Source organism: Pogona vitticeps, chromosome 6, assembly GCF_051106095.1.
Source record: "Pogona vitticeps strain Pit_001003342236 chromosome 6, PviZW2.1, whole genome shotgun sequence".
Lineage (NCBI taxonomy): Eukaryota > Metazoa > Chordata > Lepidosauria > Squamata > Agamidae > Pogona > Pogona vitticeps.
The window spans coordinates 74250057-74271951 of record NC_135788.1 but is presented as its reverse complement, the minus strand read 5'-3'; the positions used below and the strand labels follow the sequence as shown (position 1 = coordinate 74271951).

Sequence of the window (21895 nt, the reverse complement as noted above, 5' to 3'; positions counted from 1 at the left end):
ACTTATCCATTTTAAAGGAAATCAACCCTGAGTGCTCACTGGAAGGACAGATCCTGAAGCTGAGGCTCCAATTCTTTGGCCATCTGATGAGAAGAGAAGACTCCCTGGAAAAGACCATTGTGTTGGGAAAGTATGAAGGCAAGAGGAGAAGGGGACAACAGAGGACGAGATGGTTGGACAGAGTCATCGAAGCTACCCACATGAATTTGACCAAACTCCGGGAGGCAGTGGAAGACAGGAGGGCCTGGCATGCTCTGGTTCATGGGGTCACAAAGAGTTGGACACAACTTAATGACTAAACAACATTGTGCTAAACTAAGTTGCAACTGAAGTGTGTTCCATTTGAATCAGTAGAATGTACAGAGGAGTTGATCCACCAAATCCCTACTGATTCATTGGGTATACTCTTGTGCGACTTACTATGTTGAATAACCAATGTCTGAATGCTGCAATTGATTTCATTTGGAGAGTTTTAGCAATGTCCTTAATGTACATAATGAAACTGCAAAGATTAGAGAGGGCTTCATATTGGCCTTATTGTGTTGATGGTTCATTTTGTGGATGTAGTTTATTTAGAATATCTGAGTTTAATACCCAGAAATATGCATGAGCTGCTTGCTGGTGCACATAATCTTTACTTGGTAACCCAGAAGATTTAATGTATCATTTTGTCCATACTAGGGACCTGAAACAGGGATAGAAAGCTTTCAGTTACATTGAATTTGAATATTATCGACACTGAATGATGATATCATCTGGCCCCATGACATGGCTTTTTGCCAACAGGATTTTGCTCACAGATTTGCTGGCTAATTCAGTGGTTTAGGTATCCATCTGCAGAGCCATAGGATGGGAGTCTGAGGTTGCCTTTTAGGATCAAAATCAAATGGCTAACATTTTAAGCTACTTTATTTGGAAGCTGAAATAGTTTTCATAATTTCTGATTTATAAAATTAATTTTATTGTATTTGTTTATATAGAAAATCAAACTGTAAAAATGACGGCAACGGGAACGCTTGTATTCCGACACTTCAAATATCAAATGAGTGGAGTCTACACATGTTCCCTTGTATTTAAGCCAATTGCAGAACAAGATGAAAAAAGCTATTTAATTAAATATATTATTTATGGTAAGTGATAGAACTGCCTTTTTGTACTACAAATCTTTTATACTTTTTAATATTTATTGATTTATTGAAATTAGAAGGAAAGTCCAGTTCACACTTAGACACCTTAAAATTGGATCAGGTTCAGTGTTATTTATTTATTTATTTATTTATTTATTTATTTATTTATTTATTTATTTGATTGATTGATTGATTGATTGATTGATTGATTGATTGATTGATTGATTGATTGATTGATTGATTGATACCCCGCCTATCTGGACTACCAGACCACTCTAGGCGGCTTCCAATACAGAATAAAACAATAAAACACAAGAATGTATATAATCATTCAATAACAATTATAATATAATAAAAAAGAATATAGAGGAAAAATGGGAAAAGAAATCAGGAATTAGCTGGAGGGAAGGCCTGGATTTACAACCAAGTTTTTAATGGGGTTTTAAAGATACCCATTGTAGGGGCCGTGCAAATCTCCAGAGGGAGGTTGTTCCAGAGGAGAGGAGCCACCGCCGAGAAGGCCCGGTTTTGTGTCTTCTTCTGGGGCTCTCTTGGCGTCAGGATCCTCAGCCTCACCTGACTCGCACGGGTGATCCAGGTAAACCTTGGTGGAAGCAGGCGTTCCACCAAATATCGAGGTCCTAAACCGTTTAGGGCCTTGTAAGTAAGCATTAAGACTTTGAAGTCGACGTGGAAATGAATGGGCAGCCAATGCAGTGCGGGCAGAGTTGGAGAAATGTGTTGGTATTTTCTCACTCCGGTAAGGAGTCTGGCCACCGCCTTCTGCACCACCTGAAGTTTCCACATCAGCTTCAAAGGCAGTCCCACGTAGATCGCGTTACAGTGGTCTAATCTTGAGATTACGAGCGCATGCACCAAGGTAGTGAGCGCCCCCATGTTGAGGTAGGGCCGCAGCCGGGCAATCCGCCATAGGGAAGTTGTCTTATACACTGGGTGCACTTCAGTCGGGCCAGGAAGGAGCCACCGCTGTTGAGTGAGTGACGTGGGGCCGCGCCGGTCGGGGAGGAAGGCAGGCAGCCGGTCAGTCCGGACGGAGGGAGGGAAGCAGAGCCGGACATGCCTGAGCAACCAGAGCTAGCCACTGGACAGCTGCTTCCCCTCCTCCTCCTCTGCTGCCGCCACCCGCCCAACCGCTTCTCCTCCTCCTTGCCGCTGAGCCAGCTGCCTGCCCACCCACCCACCGATGGAGAGCCGCTTCCCCTTCTCACCCTCCTCAGGCCTCATCGCCCATGAACTTCCAGGGCAGGCCCGGGCAGAGCCCTGGGCAGCCTCCGCCAGCGCAGCAGCAGAGCCGTTCACTCTGTATGTTGAGTGGAAATGTTGGGGGGTCGTCTTATACGCCCAGTCATCTTATACACTGGCAAATATTTAAATCTCACTAGTAGGGAATGCATGTAACCCAAGACAAATTTTATCTAATTTTTTCAATCAGGAAATTTAAACTAATTGTTAATATTTATGTTTTTTCTAAAAATAAGTGGGAAAATAGAAGGATGAAACAAGTATTTCATTATCCTGGTTTAAGATTTGGAACAGAATGTTGATGCAGTTTTGTCATGCTTGATAACAAACAGATAAACTATTTCCATTCATTTTTGTTATACTGCAGTGAGACTTTAAAACTGGGCTTTTAAAAACCTAATTATATATATTCTCGGGTTCTCATGTAGTGTCTCTGATAGGCTATCCATTTCTGCAATATCTAATAATTTTTTAAGTAATTCCTCTTTCTTTGGAATTTTCTGCATTTTCCACCTCTGGGCCCAGATCAGCCTTGCAGCTGTGAATATGTGCAGCAACATATATTTAATTTTTTAATCAACAATTTATTGTAATTATTTTCAACAAAAAACATTTCTGGTTTAAAAGTCATTTCTTGATGTATAATTTCTTGTGAAATATCTTTTATCTGTCTCCAAAATTTTTTTTGCTTTGTTGCAAGTCCACCACATATGAAAAAAAGTTCCTGGTTGCTGAGAACACTTCCAACATGAATTGCTCTGATACCATTTTTGTTAATTTTACAAGTGTATAATGTCATCTGTGAAACATATTTAAAACTTTTTCTTTCAAATTTATATATTGTACAGAGAATCTATAGTGGTGCCTTGAGTTGCGAACTTAATTTGTTCTGGATGATGGTTGTAACTCACGTTGGTTGTAACTCAAAGCAACATTTCCCATAGGAATACTTTGAAAAACGATTAACCCGTTCCATCCGTTTTTTGGTTGTATCTCAAGGCGTTGGTTGTATCTCATAGCATTAGTTCTCATAGGAACTAATGCAAAAGTGCTTAATCGGTCCACTACCACTACGGGAAGACTCTTTTTTTAACCTAAAATGACCTCTAGGATTAAAAAAGGACAGGAAAGGAGGGAGGGAACAATGGGGAAAAGAGGCCTTTTTTCCAGTTGTGTCTCAAAGCATTGGTTGCAAGTCAAAGGAAATGTTGCGACTGGAGCTGGTTGTAACTCGGATTGGTTGCAAGTCAAGACAGTTGTAAGTCGAGGCACCACTGTATTAGAGATTATTGTATCACAGTCATGAAGTCAAGAGCTTTTTAAATGTGGTGTAATCCCAATTTATTGATCAGTTTCCTGGGAGGAAGAGGAAGCTGTGGTTTAAGTAAGTCATGATTGTCAGATCAGGAGAGTAAGGAAGGAAGCAAATAAGGAATATTATTGGATTGATGAATCTCAGATTCAGACAGGTTATTCTTCATCCATCTGATATTATGTCTTAGATAAACCTTGATATAATACAACTATGCTACTGTTGTGATAAAATAAAATGTTATTTATTTATTTATTTATTTATTTATTTATTTATTTATTTAACTTATATGCCACCCACTCTACCCAAAGGTCTCTGGGCGGCTTACAACAATTAAAATACAATAAAAACATAAAACAATTAAAATATAATTAAAATGTGTACTCTAAAAATTGCCATCCGGACCCACAGTTGATATTACAGTGGTGCCTCGTATAACAAGTGCCCCGTTTAACGACGAATTCGCAATGCCATCGCTTTTGCGATCGCATTACGAAGAGCCTATGGGGAAAAATCGCTTTGCGGCCACTCAGCTGGGGGAAAATGCTGGCGGTAGCCTTGGAATGACCCTTCCGAAGGGTCCTTCTGAGGCTACCGAAGGGATTCCCCTTTGGAGGGGGCATTTTCCCCGAGCTGAGCCCCGCCGCTCAGCTGGGGGAAAATGCCGGCGGTAGCCTCGGAAGGACCCTTCCGAAGGGTCCTTCCGAGCATCCGGATCCCCCCACTCTCCCACCCTACCCCCGCGGCTCGGGTAGCCGCTGCGGCTCGGATCCAAGCCGCGAGGGGAGGGTGGGGAGAGTGAGGGGATCCGGATCCCTTTCAGGCATCCCGGCCTCGTTCCCACCTGCCGCCGGTTACCCATGGCTGGGTAACCGGCGGCGGGTGGGATCCAATCCCGGGATGCCTGAAAGGCATCCAGACCCCCCCACCCTCCCCCCGCAGCTTGGATCTGAGCCACGGCGGCAACCCCAGCCATGGACGGACTCCCTAGAGTCCGTCCATGGCTGGAGTAGCTGCCGCGGCTTGGATCCAAGCCGCGGGGGAGGGTGGGGAGAGTGAGGGGATCCGGATCCCTTTCAGGCATCCCGGCCTCGATCCCACCCGCCGCTGGTTACCCATGGCTGGGTAACCGGCGGCGGGTGGGATCCAAGCCCGGGATGCCTGAAAGGCATCCGGACCCCCCACCCTCCCCTCACGGCTTGGATCCGAGTAGCGGCGGCAACCCCAGCCATGGCCAGTCTGGCCATGGCTGGAGTAGCTGCCGCGGCTCAGATCCAATCGGGGACTGAGGTGGGGGGAAGAAGGGAGGGAGAACAAGCCCCGGCTGCTCTCCCTTCCCAGGATCGGGGACTGGGGTGGGGGGAAGAAGGGAGGGAGAGCAAGCCCCCGCCACACTCCCTTCCTGGATCGGGGACTGAGGTGGGGGGAATCCCAGAGGAGAGGCAAGCCCCAGCTGTGCTCCCCTCCAGACATCAGGGACTGGGGTGGGTGGGAGCCCGGAGGAGAGGCAAGCCCCAGGAGGCAGGAGCCGATCCGTTATTTTCCCCCCACCATCGGGCGCAGCTGTCAGAGAAGCCTCCCGGTGGGGGGGGGGGAGATCGGATCAGTTCCTGCCTTCGTTCCCCACCACACGGCTGCTCCCAAAGGGCTGTCCCGATGGTGCTTGCAGCAGCGGAGGAGGTGCCCGGTGGGGGAGAAGGCAGGAGCCAATCTGACATTTTTCCCCCACCGGGCACCTCCTCCGCTGCTGCAAGGACCATCGGGCCAGTCCTTTGGGAGAAGCCGGGTGGTGGGGAACGAAGGCAGGAACCAATCCGATCTTCCCCCCCCCACACCGGGAGGCTTCTCCCAAAGCGCTGGTGGGGGAGAAAACCGGATAATCCGTTCCTATTGGAACGGATTATCTGGTTTTCAATGCATCTTTATGGGAAAATGCGTTTCACTTAGCGATGTTTTCCCATAGCGATGTTTTTTGTGGAACCAATTAAAATCGGTAAGCGAGGCACCACTGTATTTCAATTAAAAGCCTTCTGGAACAGGAAGGTTTTGACTTGGTGCCAAAATGTCATCAGTGTCAGTGCCAGATGAATCTAACTTGGGATGGTGTTCCATAGTCTGGTGGCAGCTGCCGAAAATTCTTGTATTTTTCTTTTCTTTATCAAATTCTTCTCACTTCCCCCGCTCCAAACTGAACATAATTCAATTCCGAGCATTTTTGATATTTTAAAGAAAAAGGCTGCTGTAATGCAAATCTGTTCCTTATGTGGGTTAATCAGGAATGTTTGATTTATATTTTGGGGCTACATTTATTTTAGTATTCTTTTTCAGCTTTGATCTAAAATATTGGATGTTAACAGTTCTTGTTCAGTACCACAATCTACTCCTGGTCTTGTTTTGGCAGAGAGGATATACTGTTACTCCCTCAAACATTACAAGATTAGAGTAAAGCTCAGATAGAACACTAAAAAAATTGTAATGCTGAAATACAATTCAAGCAACATTCCTGATGAATTTGAAACCCAAATAAGGAACAGAAAAACTGGTTGTTGGAGATACAACACAGTTTGTTCAGATGGGGTCAATAGGATACCTTTATGGTACCATGGGTCTTCAGTCTCATCTATAAGTAACCCACTGTACCCTCACATACTAAAGGTGGTTGGTTACCTGTCTTCAGTTGGACCACTGTCAAGCCATCTGCATCATTCCACAGTGACTATAATAGCTGTGGTTCACCATTTTCCTACTAATCTCTAAGTACATCTGCCCCCCCAGCCTGATCTTATCACCCAACAGTGAGGCCGAGCGAGGCACCTGGATCTTCCTTCCTTGTGGTTCACAGCCGGGAGAGTGTATTGCCCTCTCTCCAGCTTCTGCTTTGGTGCTCAAGGCTACTCAAAAGCCATCTATTCTGGAATCCTAAGGATTTTACCCCATTACTTGTGCTGTTATTCAAGTACTAGAGTTCCTTCTCACCTGACAATAGAAGAGATACTCCTCCTTGATCAAAGCTTATCCTGCAGCAATCCTGGCTAGTCAAGCTGTTTCTTCATACCATCAAACTCTTTTTATGGATCCTTTAAGCAAATTACACTTGTTATTTATCAGATCTTTGTTATTGTTTTTCCCAGTTAACAAAGTCTCTTCTTGAGCCCATGGCAATATGTTACATCTCTTGGAAGACTATCTCCCTTGTTGCCATCACCTCTGCACAAAGAGCTTTGGAATTACTGTCCTCTGCTCTTATCCTCTTTACTTGAATTTCCATGCAGATAAAGTGACATTGTGTCCTTATACTTGCTTGCTTCCTAATGTTCTCTCCACTTGTTGGATGTTAAAATATGTTATTGTTTTCTGTTGTTTTCTTTTTGGGTGAACCAGAATTGAAGGGCACGGTATGTGTGTGGTGTGGGGGTTGGGTGGAGCTACCACCAAAACGTTCTCTGCTCTGAAATGTTCTGATTTATTCTGCTTAGGCACAGAAAACCAGTAATGTGAATTCAAAGGTGACCATTCAAAGAACAACCATTACCACAGCAACCTGCTGTTATCCATACTTGGCTTTTCCTCATTTTCATTAAAAATTCTCCTGTCATGGCCAGGAGATCCCCTCTGCTGTCTGCAGTTCAAATTGCTTTTTGATAATGAACTGCTTTGCCGGTAGAACCTTTTTTTTTTACTTGGTGGGACAATTTTAATCACTGCTGTTGTTTTTCTCTCTTTTAAAAACCCGGTAAAATATTGTATTTATATCCTACTCTTTTTCTCCAAGGAGTTCAACATAGATTCCCTCATCTTCATCCTTGCAAACAACCTTGTTAGGTGGGAATGCTGATCCCAGTCATCCGCTGTGCTTTGTGGCTGAGTGGAGATTTGAACCTCAGGTTGTAATCTTAATATTTTAACAATTTTAGTACAGTGTATTTTAGTACACACAGTTAATGATGGGACTTCCTGTTTGAGGACAGGGGAAATCCCTCAAATATCAATCTAAAGAAATTTCCCCAATATAGGAATGGAGATTGTTCTGAATCTTTCCTGCTTTCCTTTGAGAGAGCTTGTTGGGACTTTGGAGTTAAAAATGATGAGAGTATGTTAATTTTAAGGTCACAGATACGGGGAGTTTTATCTGAGATCTATTCACAGATGCCTCTTGAACAAGCTAGAGATTTTGAGGCTTACAGAAAGATGATGTATGCCCAATTTGGGATTAAATCAGAGCATCTCAGGAGAAAATTTCGATCTATTTCAAAGAAACCTTACGAGTCTTTTGCTCAACTTGTGGCAAGGTTAACTCAGTATCTTAATAAGTAGCTAGAACAAGAACATGTCACCTCCTTAGACCAAATGAGAAATGTGTTTGGATTAGAACAATTTTATTCAATTTGACCAGTGGAGTTGCATTATCTTGTCAAGGACAAGGATCCTAAAAATGTGCAATAGGCGTCCGAATATGCTGATTTTATTAGTGGGACCAGAGAGCCTCGATTCTGAAGTAAAACTTGATAGAAAAGTTTGGGATGACAGGAGGAGAGTGTCCCCTTTCAGTAGGAATGACCTCAGTCATACTCAAGTGAAGGAAAACCATTTTAAAGTCAGATCTTCATTCTCAGAGCAAAGTCTACTGAGACCCGATAACCCTGAGGGAAAATGGTTGTGGGTTTTCTGGGCTGTTTGGCTGTGTTCTTAAAGTTTTTCTTCCTAACGTTTTGCCAGTCTCTGTGGCTGACATTTTAATTAATTAATTACAGTGGTGCCTCGCATTACGATGTTAATTTGTTCCAGCGAAATCGCTGTAGAACGAAAACATCATAAAGCGAAAATAAAAAAGCCATTGAAATGCATTAAAACCTGGTTAATGCGTTCCAGTCGGCTAAGAACTCACAGTCCAGCGAAGATCCTCCATAGGGGCGCCATTTTTGGGTGCCTGTGCAGCGAAAAATGGTTCCTAAACACAGCGGGGAGCCATTTTGAGCACCCGGTGGCCATTTTGAAAACCCAACAATCAGCTGTTTTGATCGTCGGGAAGCGAAAATCGGTTTCCGAAACAGGGAACCGATCATCGTGCACCGAAATTCCCCCATTCAAACGCAAAAACCTCATAATGTGGATTTGTCGTTAAACGGAGCACCTGTCTTGCAAGGCACCACTGTAATTAATTTAACTTATATGACACCCACTCTACCCAAAGGTCTCTGGGTGGCTTTTATTAAAATAAAATAAAAAAGATAAAACAATTAAAATACAGTTAAAATATATACTCTAAAAATTGCCATCAGGGCCCACAGTTGATATTATTTCAATTAAAAGCCTTCTGGAACAGGAAGGTTTTGACCTGTCATCAGTGTTGGCGCCAGACGAATCTCAATTGGTATCGCGTTCTATAGTCTGGGGGCAACTGCCAAAAAGGCCCTTTGTCTACAAGCCATCCCTCTTACCTCCTTGAGGGACAGCTCTTTCAAAGGGCCCCCCTGGCTAGATCTTAACTGCCTGGTTCATATGGAAAGAAGTGGTCCTTCAGGTAACCAGTGCCCAACCCATTTAGGGCTTTATATGTCTACACAATCTTCAGAGGACAGGAGTCAAAACTCTGTTCTCTGTTACATATTGTTCGATAGTTTAGTATTTATAGCTGTGGGATCAGCTTTTGTCATTTTCAGGAAATTGGGTGATTATGGTGATCAGCGTGTTTTTGTTGTGGGTATATTGTTGTGATAAGGGTGAGAGATAATCTGTCACTGTGATTGATGGGTGTCGTTAGCTGGTCTTCTGTGTGCATCTCTCCCGCTTATCACAATGATACACCCTCAACAAAAACAAAAAATGTGCTGATCACCATAATCGCCCAATCTTGTGAAAAGCACAAAAGCTGATCCCACAGGAATAAATACTCAACTATAACAAAATGCAACAGAATACAGACAGAGTTCTGACGCCTGTCCCCTGAAGATGCTGGCGACAGAGACTGGTGAAACGTTAGGAAGAATAAGAACATGGCTAAACAACCCGGAAAACTCATAACAACTATCGGATCCTGGCCATGAAAGTCTTTGAGAATACTTGACGGAAAAGTTAATAAATCCCTTTACTCTGAACATAGGACAAATAAGCAATGTTATGCTTGTGGTAAAGAAGGGCATTTTTGTCCCAATGTCAAATTCAGAAGAATATAAATTTCAGTCAGCCAAAAAAAAGTATTTTGCCTTTAGCAATCGACAGATGAGGCCTCTAACAGCTGCACTGTTGCTAAGGAAATGGAATTGGCAGAGAACCCAGAGCTTCCTGAGGGCAGAGTTATTTAATCAAGTGTTATCAAGATTTATGGAAAGCTCTGGGGAAATGATTTTTATCTTTGGTAAAAAGCATTTAGGAATTAGAGACTCATGTCCTCAAATAACTACAGTGGTGCCTTGACTTACAAATGTCCCTACTTACAACCATTTCAAGTTAAGACCAGCTCCGGCTGCAAAATTTTGCTTCTACTTGCGACCAGAGCTTCTACTTACAAACAGAAAAAGGCAGGGAAAAAAGGCGGGAAATTCAAATTTCTAACTAGGTGGTGACGAGACGGCTTCTTTATAGTTCTTTGGCCCCAGCAGTTAGAGAGTGTGCGATTGGAGAAGGCTGCCTGGTAAGGTGCTGCTTTCAGCTTTTTAAAAACTGTTCTGGTTTTGGGCTGGGGGGTTATGTTTCTGTGCTGTGATGGGTCTTGGGGGGGTTGTTAGTTTTTTGGTTCCCCCCCATTTCCGATGGGTCTTGGGGGGGTTGGTTGCTTTTTGGGATTTGTTCCCCATTTTCGATGGGTCTTGCATGTTTCCCTTGCTTTTTCCTTTGTTCTCTTTGCATTTCGGACCTGATCCCTTTGTTTTCTGTGCATTTCCAAACTGCATCCTTTGTTCTCTGTATATTTCTGAACTGCTCCCTTTGTTCTCTGTGCATTTTGGACCTCGTCCCTTTGTTTTCTGTGCATTTCGGAATTGCATCCTTTGTTCTCTAGGTATTTCCAAACTCTCTGTGCATTTCCAATGGGTCTTGTATGCTTGATTGCTTTACTTCCCCCCCTTTCGACCAGAAGGGAATTATAATCACGTTTCAAATGAGTCTTGCAGTGATATTTTTTTTGTGATTGTTTTCTTTGGCCGGAATGGATTGATTGCATTTCAGTGCAATTCAATGGGAAATGGTGCTTCGACTTATGACCATTTTGACTTACGCCCATCTTCCTGAACCAATTAAGTTCGTAAGTTGAGGCACCACTGTATTTGTCACCCAGACATAATTCCTAAAGAAAACATGTTGGAACAGGAAGTCACCCTCAAAGGCATAAGTTCGGACTCTGTAGTATTGCCAATGGCTAACACTGAGTTACCATGGGTGGTTTGGTATATGGAAAGTAGCTGTGTCAGATGAAATTCCAGCTCCTTGTCTGATTGGTTTGGATTTCTCAAAGTATGTGCAAAGTGTTTGCATGGTAACCCACTCTCAGGGGAGGCAGATTGTAGCTGCTGAGGAAAACATGGGACTCCCAGCCACTGAAACTCGTTGAAAGATCTGGTTTAGGGGAACATCTTGAACCAAGGGAAACTGCTGATTTGATGCTGATGAAAAATCCTAATAGTTCCTCTTTTATTAAGGAACAGAAAGAAGATAGCACCATAAATGACTGCTTTGAAAAAGTTAAGGAAAATCCTATTCCACTGTTTCCTGAACATCCAGAGGGGTATTGTGTGAACTAAGGCCTCTTGTACAGGGAGGTTTTAATTGCACCTTATAGGGGTGGAGAAGAGCCCCACAAACAGCCAATTGTCCCTATTAAATACTGAGAAAAGATTCTGGAAAAAGCGCCCCATTAGTTTCTATGGACGGAAAAGAGCAGATACGGATTAAATGGTTTTCAGTGCATTCCTATGGGAAATGCAGATTCGACCTACAAACTTTTCGACTTACAAACTGCCTTCCTATACGGATTAAGCTTGTGAGTCAAGACCCCACTGTAATGTAACAAGAACATTAACTGAATGTGAACAATATTGTATCCAAAAAGATAAAAATAAAAAGAGAGGAATGTCACGACCCAGGTTCCCCTAGAGAATACCTGGTCGGCGGACAGAGAGTAATTAGGAGTTTTCACACCCTTGGGGTGCTGAGTGAATCCTGGAATCTCAGCAAGGCCTGTGACAAACACCCTCTTACAAGTCTGCCCTAATAAGAACATCACTGTACCTTAGGATATTTCAGGTAGATAACCATGTGGGTTTTGTAGTCCTTAGACATACTATGCTCCACAGGTCAGGACTCATTAAGTAAAGTGGCCAAGGCTATACCCTCAGATGACCTAGGACAGTTTACTGTTCAAGAGACCAATTGATATTTATAATCATTGTTTTATTAAAGAAAATGAAAAGTTCCATAAAGAAAAAGTCAGTTTATGCATAAGCATGCAAAAGATCATTTTGCTGGTTAATTGCAACACAGTAGTGAAGTAAAGAATCCATGAAAAATATAAAAACACTAAAAATAGCAAAAGTCCCAAAAATCCGTGAAAAGAAGTAAAAGCTGTTCAGGAAGGCAAAAAGGCAGGTGCCTTTCTTCTAATCCAAAAAGGTAACCCATAAGAAAAAGCATAATGAAGAAAATAGTCCAAGAAAGTATAAATGTCCAATGTCCATCATTATCCTGTAAAAAATCCTATTCTATTAATCCTACTCATCCTACTCAACAAAAACCTAATAATCATATCTTTCTAAGTAATCATCTTCATTCACATCCAAAATCTAATGATCTAAGTCATACTAGTCTGTGTCCATATTCCACTAATCAATGTCCATAGGCAAAAGTTTCTTTTTCAAGCTTAGCTGGCACATCCCTTATCTTCCACTTCTCACGGTGTCATCCAATCACGGCACGATGTCTGGTAAACAGTCCCTCTTTATCTTCTGTCTTCCCTGCTCCATTCCTTTCCCATGGGTAACAGGTGTTACAGTGGGGTCTCGACTTACGAACGGCTCGACATATGAACGTTTCGACTTATGAACCGCTCTCATAGGAATATATGGACTCAACTTACGAACTTAGATTCGAGTTACGAACTATTTTTTCCCCTTTTTTAAAAAGCTAAGTCATCTTAGGTTAAAAGGAAAAAAGAAAAAAATTATCCCCCTCTAGTGGCAGAAGGCGGAATAGCAGCTTCCCATTAGTTTCTATGGACGAAAAGAGCAGATACGGATTAAATGGTTTTCAATGCATTCCTATGGGAAATGCAGATTCGACTTAAGAACTTTTCGACTTGAGAACTGCCTTCCAATACGAATTAAGTTCGTAAGTCGAGACCCCACTGTATTTGGGTTTAGCCATCTGCAATACTCCACAACAAAGTCCATCCATCTTATCTTGGAATGTTCTTCTCAGGCCTTCAGAAAAACATTCACCCTTCCACTAGCAAAACACTTTGTCAGCATTGCAGAAATCATCTATGCAGAGAACCAAAATGGAATCCATCTTACATTGTTCACTACTACATAACCCATCTTCAGTACAAGATCTCAACCACATATCCCATCTCAAGACAAGGACTAACCTCACTAATATATAAAAGTAGTATTGAGAAAGAATATGGAAAAGGCGGAGGACCTAAAACAGTGTGGGAAACAAATTTAAATATTAATATACCCGAGGAAATCTGAACAGGAATATATCAGTAAATGTGAAAGAAATGGTTCTGAAGGTAGTGTGCATCAGTGGTATTTATATCCTACAAAGTTACATAGAATTAATAAAGATATATCGGATAAATGCTGGAGGAACTGTGGACAAAAAGGAACTTTGGAACAGATGTGGATTTCTTGCCCCCAAATAGAAGCATTCTGACATGAGGTAATTAGATGGATAGAGATGCTGACCAATCAAAAAAATAGATAAGAATGAAACATTATTTTTATTTTCATTATTTACAGGGGGAAACTTGAAAATAATTAGTTGCAAATCTTATAGGCACCGCAAGATAGACCTACTGGAGGATGCCACAGTTTCACTAAGCTGCCACCAACCATTCCCTATAAGAAGTCACACAGACCAGGGATGGATTTTTAACCAAATAAAAGAACAAGGTTTATTTAAATAACACACAGGGAAAATAAAATGATCAAGTGAATAAGATATAGTAACGTGGCTTAGTCTCAATCATACATACACCAGTTTGGTTCACACAGAACACCTTTAGATAAAGCACAGACCCTGAACCTATCAGTTCTGGCTACCCATAAAGACACCTGAACCTATCAGGTTGGTACTGACTGACACACAGTAGTACCCTGTCTGACACACAGACTCCCCCTCAAGCTTCTTCTCTCAGCTCTCCTCCAGCTTCTCTGCTTCTTCTCCACACAGGCTTCACATATATATACAGTACAGCCCCTCCTCCTGATGTCCCGCCTTCCACTCCCCATAGGATGGAACTTTCCCTCCAACCCATGACAGACAGGTAACATCAGTGCTGTATGTAACACCTCCCCTCTTTATAAGTTGTTTTGTAGGGGGAAAGCTAAAGTGCTTTTCTCCAAAAAACAACCTGGATCCAAAACATACAAAAACAGTTATACAATAACATACAATACCATACTTACTCTAGGATAAACACATCAATTAGGCATTTAAACATTTACCATTTCCAATACATCAAGTTACCTTTATTCATACAACCCAAGTATGTTTAATAAACAAGTACATTTAACCTTTGGTCACCAAAATATATACATAGTCCATGTTTCTTTCGCCGTCTTCATTCTTCAGGTCTTCTTGACAAGGCGTCAGCAACACAGTTCACTGACCCTCTGACCACCTTCACTTCAAAGTCATAGTCTTGCAGGTTTAAAGCCCACCTCATAAGTTTACTATTGTGGGTTTTCATTGTCTTTAACCATTGCAGTGGTGAATGGTCAGTGCACAGAATAAAATGTCTTCCCCAGATGTAAGGCTTGGCCTTCTGGATCGCGTAGACTATGGCCAGGCACTCCTTTTCCACGGTTGCCAAATGTCTCTCACCTTTCTGGAGTTTCCTACTCAGGTAGGACACTGGATGCTGGTCACCATTTTCATCCTCCTGGCAAAGAACTGCTCCTACCCCGCTGTTAGACGCATCGGTGTAGATGATGAACTCCCGGTCGAAGTCTGGAGCACGCAGCACTGGATAATGGATGAGCGCCTGCTTCAACCTCTGGAACGCCTCCTCACAGTCGCTGGTCCACGGGATGCGGTCATCAGTCTTCTTCCGCGTCAGATCGGTCAGCGGAGTCGCTATCTCGCTAAACCTCGGGATGAACTTTCTGTAGTAGCCCACCAACCCAAGAAATGATTTGACCTTTTTCTTGGTGTTGGGTCTGGGCCAATCACGAACTGCTTCTATCTTGGCCTCTAGGGGTTTGATCACTCCTCCCCCTACTATGTGACCCAAGTATTTTATTTCTGGGCTACCCAGCTGCAGTTTGTTCTCTTTGCAGGGCCTAGGCCAAAGCACTTCCTCCCCTGGGTTAAAGTGCCTCTCTCTGGCTTTCTGGTCATCCCAAGCTTTCTTTCTGACCTTTTGAGCTTGCAGGGTCTCTGCTGCTAGCTCTAGGTTTCTCTTTAGGTCATTCCTTAAAGAGTCTATATATGTCACAACATCTTGTGGGTCATCCTGGGTGATCTGCTCCCAATTTTCTTTGATTAAATCAAGGGGCCCTTTCACCCTTCTCCCAAACAAAAGTTCAAACGGACTGAACCCGGTACTGGCTTGTGGCACTGATCGATAAGCAAACAAAAGGGATTGCAGCTTCTGGTCCCAATTGTTTGGATTCTCTGCCAAGTAAGCCCTAATCATGCGCATCAGAGTCCCATTGAACTTCTCCGTTAACCCATTACTTTCAGGGTGATAGGCAGTGGTTTCCTTGTGTTTAATTCCACAGATTTGCCATAACCGTTTCATGAGCTTCGATGTAAACGATGCGCCCAAATCTGTGATTATTTCTGAGGCAAATCCCATCCTGGACATATACCCCACCAAGGCATCTGCCACTGTGTTAGTTTCAATGTTAGTCAAGGGTATGGCTTCAGGGTACCTCGTGGCATGGTCCACAATGGTGAGAATGAACCTGTTCCCCCTCTTTGTGGCCTTGGGCAAAGGTCCCACAATGTCCACCCCTATACATTTGAACGGAGTGTCAATCACAGGCAAAGGGCACAACTTTGCTTTGGTCCTGTCAAGGTTATTCCCCTGCCTCTGACACACATCACATTGTTTACAGAACTCTTTGATCTGCTTTCCTATTTCAGGCCAGTAAAAATTCTGTGTGATTCTCTGTTGTGTTTTGTTCACCTCTAAGTGCGCAGCAAACATGCCAGAGTGCCCCCTTTTTAAGATCATGGGGCGATACTTTTCAGGTACCACTAGCTGACTTCTGATCCCATCTCCCCCTTTTGAGATATTCCTCAGGGTCTCTCTATATAAAATTCCCTTTTTCTCTCGAAATCTCACTGGGGTTTCAGGTATTAACTGGGTGTCTGTCACCTGTTCAAAACACTTTTGGAGAGTGGCGTCTGCCTTTTGCTCTTGGCCAAATCTGCTGTCTGTGGTCAAGGTTTCCACCACAGCCTCTGAACTCCCCCCACCTGCTTCCGTCTCGGGCTCATCAGTACCCCCCTGAACTGTCCCCGTGGTAGCTTGTGAGCGTGTAATCACTAGCACCCGTTTCACATGTTCAGCCAGGTCATTTCCCACGAGCACGGCTGCTGGCAGAGTCGATGAAATCGCTAGCCGCCAAACTCCCCTCCAGCCTTGAAAGTTCACAGGTACCTCAGCTACTGGCAGCGAGATCACCTGTCCCTCAATCCCTGCCACCTTTATGCTCTCATTTGGAATTATATACTCTCTAGGAATAATATCCGGATGGCACAGGGTCACCTGGGAACAAGTATCCCTCAGCCCCCTATACTGATGGTCAAGTATTCCTACGTCCACCCCTGCGGTTTCAAACAACTGTGAATCTGTTCTCACTAGCAAGCAGCGCTTGACCTCCACAAGAGGACCATTTTCCTCAGCCTGATCAGCAGATGCAACTGTTCCAGATTGAGTAGCCATGGCAACAGGATCCCTCAGTGACAAGGAGCTTTGCTCTTTCTGGACACAGAACACAGCTTTTGGCTTGGTTCCACTCAAATCATGAGGCACATTTCCTTTTAGCTGCTTTAATTTCTCACACTCTGAGATTAGATGGCCCTTTCCTTGACAGAAATAACATTTTCTGCTGTACTTGGAGTCTTTCTCATCTGGTTTTGGTTTTCCCTCCAAAATCTGATGTCTTGGTTTCATGTCTGAGGGCTTCCCTTCACCATGGGCCCCTCCCCCTTGCTGGTTTCTTCCTGGTCCCTGAGAGTACTTGCTGTAGGTTTCCTTGGGTCTACCTATCGATTTTCCCTCATCACCTAAGGGCTTTCTGATTTGATAAATAAAATCTGCGATCTCCGCTGCTTCTGCCACAGATTTCAGTTTCCTTTCCCTCACCTGGAACTTCAGTTCCCCATGCAGGACTGAATAAAACTGTTCCAGCGCTATCAGGTCTTTGAGCTGCTGGAAGGTCTCTGTTCCCTCCTGAGATAGCCATTTCTCTAGCAGCCTCACCAGTTGGGCCCCCACTTGGGTAAAAGTCTGCTCTGGTTTCTTTGTGAGGGACCTGAATCTCTGCCTCAGCTGTTCCGCATTTATCCCATGTCTGGCAAACACCAGTTTTTTAAACTCTGCGAAATCTTTTAGCAGTTCCTCTGGCATCTCTGCATAGACTTCTGCCAGGCTGCCACTGATTAAAGATCGCATAATGGTCATCTTCTCAGTTTCCCTCACTGAGAAGTCCACAAACGCTCTTTCCACTAGGGAAAAGAACACCTCAGGGCAATCTCCCTTGTGGTACACAGGGAATTTCTTCAGGTCAGTTTTAGACAATTGCCCCCCCTCAGAATCTCTATTGTTATTATTGTTCTGATTCATCAGTTCCAATTTTCTTAACTCAAACGCCATTTTCTCTCTCTCCAATTCAAACTGTCTTTGCCTCTCCCTTTCCTGCATTTTTTCTCTCTCTAATCTTTCCTCCATTTCAAATTGCTTCATCCTCAGTTCATGCTGTTGGGCTATGAGCATTTTCCTGAGTTCTGGGTTCTGTTCTCCCGTGCTGTCACCCTGCACTGAGCCAAATTCATCCTCAGAACCTTGGTCTACCTGGGGGTCTTTCACTTCACCCATTTCTGCCATTTGGCTTCGAGTCAAGGGCATAATCCCCCCCCCAGAACAGGCTGCCTTCAAAAGTCAAGCCTCAAAATAAAGCGACCACTTTTTTTCTTTCTTTTGCCTCAGAACCAGCCTTCTATAGATTGCTGCTGTTCTTCAGCACTAACTTGCAACTGTAGGCAGCTAGAGTCCACCCCCTCTGCTAGGCCTCTCAGCAGACAGGCTAGATCACTGCTACTTTACAGTTTTGCCTCAGCTTTTTCCCGCCAAAACAGGTTGCCTCAGAGCTCCCTACTCTAGTCCCCAATCTGAGGTTACACGTTCTTCTACTAGCGTATCTCCCCGTGAGGTAAGCCTAGAAGATTACCTACGTGCTCTCAGATTGTCCCTGACTAGACCCCCCTTGCTCTGGGCACACTTGCCAAGGCTTTGCTGGACCACTGGACAACTGGACCAGTCGTATACCACACGCTGGACACCAATCAGTGTGACAAACCCAGACCTACTGGAGGATGCCACAGTTTCACTAAGCTGCCACCAACCATTCCCTATAAGAAGTCACACAGACCAGGGATGGATTTTTAACCAAATAAAAGAACAAGGTTTATTTAAATAACACACAGGGAAAATAAAATGATCAAGTGAATAAGATATAGTAACGTGGCTTAGTCTCAATCATACATACACCAGTTTGGTTCACACAGAACACCTTTAGATAAAGCACAGACCCTGAACCTATCAGTTCTGGCTACCCATAAAGACACCTGAACCTATCAGGTTGGTACTGACTGACACACAGTAGTACCCTGTCTGACACACAGACTCCCCCTCAAGCTTCTTCTCTCAGCTCTCCTCCAGCTTCTCTGCTTCTTCTCCACACAGGCTTCACATATATATACAGTACAGCCCCTCCTCCTGATGTCCCGCCTTCCACTCCCCATAGGATGGAACTTTCCCTCCAACCCATGACAGACAGGTAACATCAGTGCTGTATGTAACAATAGGCACCGCAAGATTAGAGATCGCTAGAAATTGGAAAAATGCTCAAGATCTCTCATGACAAGCATTTACGAATAAGATATGGCATACAGTGTTGATGGAAAAAATGACTAATAAAGTTATACTATATAGAGGAGAATTAAGGCACAGTCAATTCACTGAAAACTGGAAGCCTTTATTAAAATATGCCAATAAAATAAATCTTGAGACACATGGTGTGGAAAACAATTTGGAGCATTTAGATTGTTGGTCGATATTTGTTTAAGATGAGACAGAGAATGGTGTAAATGTGATTTTGAGAAATGTGGGGAATACTAATTGGTCATCAGTTAAATTATATAACAAGTAAGATGAGAGTTTACTATGTTAAGCTTTGTATTTATTACTTGTAACATGATGGATTGTCTTTATTTAGAAATAAATTTTAAAAATAATTAAAAAAAAGATTCCTAGACATAATTTGTGGCCACTGTTCCATTTTCCCTTTCTCTGTGCAAATATTTCTTAAATAATTTAAATTCAGAAATGAAATAAAGCTACAGCCCTCCATTAATCAATAATTTCTGTTTTAAAAATACCATGGAGAATATTAAAAGTTTTAATATTAATGCTATATTTTTTTGTAGGTTATTCTGATCCTAACTTTTACTATGAGTTTACCGCACGATATCATGCAGCCCCTTGTAACAGTATATATAACACTTCTTTCAAGAAGAATTTGCTTCAGATACTAACCAAACTTGTTGGCGAGTTATCCTGTGATGTCTCATTACGCAAGTCAGAATGCCATCGTGTAAAAATGCAAAGAGCTGGATTGCAAAATGAGCTCTTTTTTACTTTTACAGGTAAAATATATTATTGTTTGAAGAGCTGTTTGAAGAAATATTTGTTTTATGAAATAATATGTACTGAAAACAGTTCCAGTGGTAGTCAGATTTAATTGAGATTATTTGAAAGGGTTTATGAAACAAGGAAATTATGCAAATGCATAACTGATATATGATTAATCTTCAGAAATGCCTAATCCAGTGAATGACAGGATGATTTTAGTTACAGTATATTATGAATGAGAAAATTCTGCTTGAGATTTCACTTTTTCTTTAGAATTTAGAATTTTGGATAAAACAGAACCCTGTTGCTCAGAGAATGTGCAGTGAAAGTCCAGTGTTTGTTGAATATCAGAGGCAGATTTAAAAAACCTTTGATGTAGGTCTGATGGACATAGAAATAAAAGCAACAACGAATCTGTGGTTAAAGCTTTATTACAGATTTGTTACAGCATAAGCTTTTGTGAACAAGAGCTCTCTTCATCAAATGCATGAAACGTTATTCTCAGCTGGCAGAAGCATATGCATACAGTGCTGCCTCAATTTATGAACTTAATGGGTTCTGGAACTCTGGTTGGAACTCCAAATGGTCCTAGGTTGAAGCACCATTTCCCATTGAAATGCACTGAAATGCAATTACAGTGGTGCCTTGCATTACGACGTTAATTCGTTCCAGTGAAATCACTATAGAACAAAAACGTCGTAATGCGAAAAGAAAAAAACAATTGAAGCGCATTAAAACCCATTTAATGCATTCCAACGGGCTGTAAACTCACCGTCCAGCGAAGATCCTCCATAGGGCGGCCATTTTTGCTGCCTGTGCAGCGAGGAATCCGTCCCAGAAAACAGTGGTGGGCCATTTTGTTTACCTGGTGGCCATTTTGAAACCACTGATCAGCTGTTGGAAAACCGTCGTTTTATGACGAATCGGTTCCCGAAGCTTCGGGAACCGATCATCGCAAAGCGAAATTCTCCCATAGGAAACATCATTTTGCGAACTCAAAAATGATCGCAAAAACTTTATCGTAATGCAGTTTCGTCATTAAATGGGGCAATCGTAAAGCGAGGCACCACTGTAATCCATTCAGGCTCAAGGAAAACAATGACCCCAAAAATATTAAAAATCACTGCAAGACCTATCAGAAACATGATTAATCCATTCCAGCTTGGGGGGGGGGAGAGAAAAGTGAGCAAAGCATGCAAGACCCATCGGAAATGCAAAAAAAGCAGAGCAGAAAGCAAGCGAAGCATGCAAGACCCATCAAAATGCAAAAAAAAAGCAAACCAGAAAGCAAGCGAAGTGTGCAAGACCCACCGGAAATGCAAAAAAAGCAAAGCAGAAAGCAAGTGAAGCATGCAAGACCCATCAGAAATGCAAAACAAAAAGCAAGCAAACCCTGCAAGACCCATTGGAAATGAGGGGGGAAACAAAAAGCAAGCAAACCCCCAAGACCCATTGGGAATGGGGGGAACCCAAAAAGCAAACAGACCCCCAAGACCCATTTGAAATTGGGGGACCCTAAAAGCAAATAACCCCCCAAGACCCATCGGAAATTGGGGAGGACCCAAAAAGCAAACAACCCCCCAAGACCCATCGGAAATTGGGGAAAAAACAAACACCCCCCCAAGACCCATCACAGCACAGAAACATAACCCCTAGTCCAAAACCACACTGCAAAATCCACCCAGAACAGTTTTTAAAAAGCAGAAAGCAGCACCTTACCTTACCAGGCAGTCCGAAGCCTCCTCCGATCGCATACTGTCTAACTGCTGGGGTGAAAGAGCTACAAAGAAGCAGCCTCTTCGCCTACCAATGGTTAGCAATTTGAATTTCCCCCCTTTTCCCTCTGCCTTTTTCTGTTCGTAACTGGAAGCTCTGGCTGCAAGTTGAAGCAAAATTTTGCGGCCGGAGCTGGTTGTAACTCAAAATTGTCACAAGTCAGGATGTTCGTAAGTGGAGGCATCACTGTATTGATGTAGGTAGAAATTGTAAAGTCTGGAATTAATTCTGGCTTGTTGACCTGGCTAGTCATATGTGCTTGCAGTGGAAGAGCTAAACGATCATGGATTTCTGGTTCATGGTTTATTTATCATGATGACTGAACCTAACAGGAGC

At 43.0% G+C, this 21895-nt stretch overlaps 1 protein-coding gene across 2 annotated transcripts in view; it reads left to right on the top strand.

Annotated features, from left to right (window-relative positions):
- Positions 1-21895, top strand: part of ZPBP (zona pellucida binding protein) — a 53065-nt gene that overhangs the window by 21925 nt on the left and 9245 nt on the right. The window contains exons 4-5 of one of the 2 annotated variants that reach the window (XM_073003878.2): positions 981-1130; positions 19579-19797. In XM_073003878.2, the coding sequence (XP_072859979.1) occupies positions 981-1130; positions 19579-19797 (369 nt within the window). The remainder of the gene's footprint in view (positions 1-980; positions 1131-19578; positions 19798-21895) is intronic. The other variant, XM_073003879.2, reaches the window with a different exon arrangement.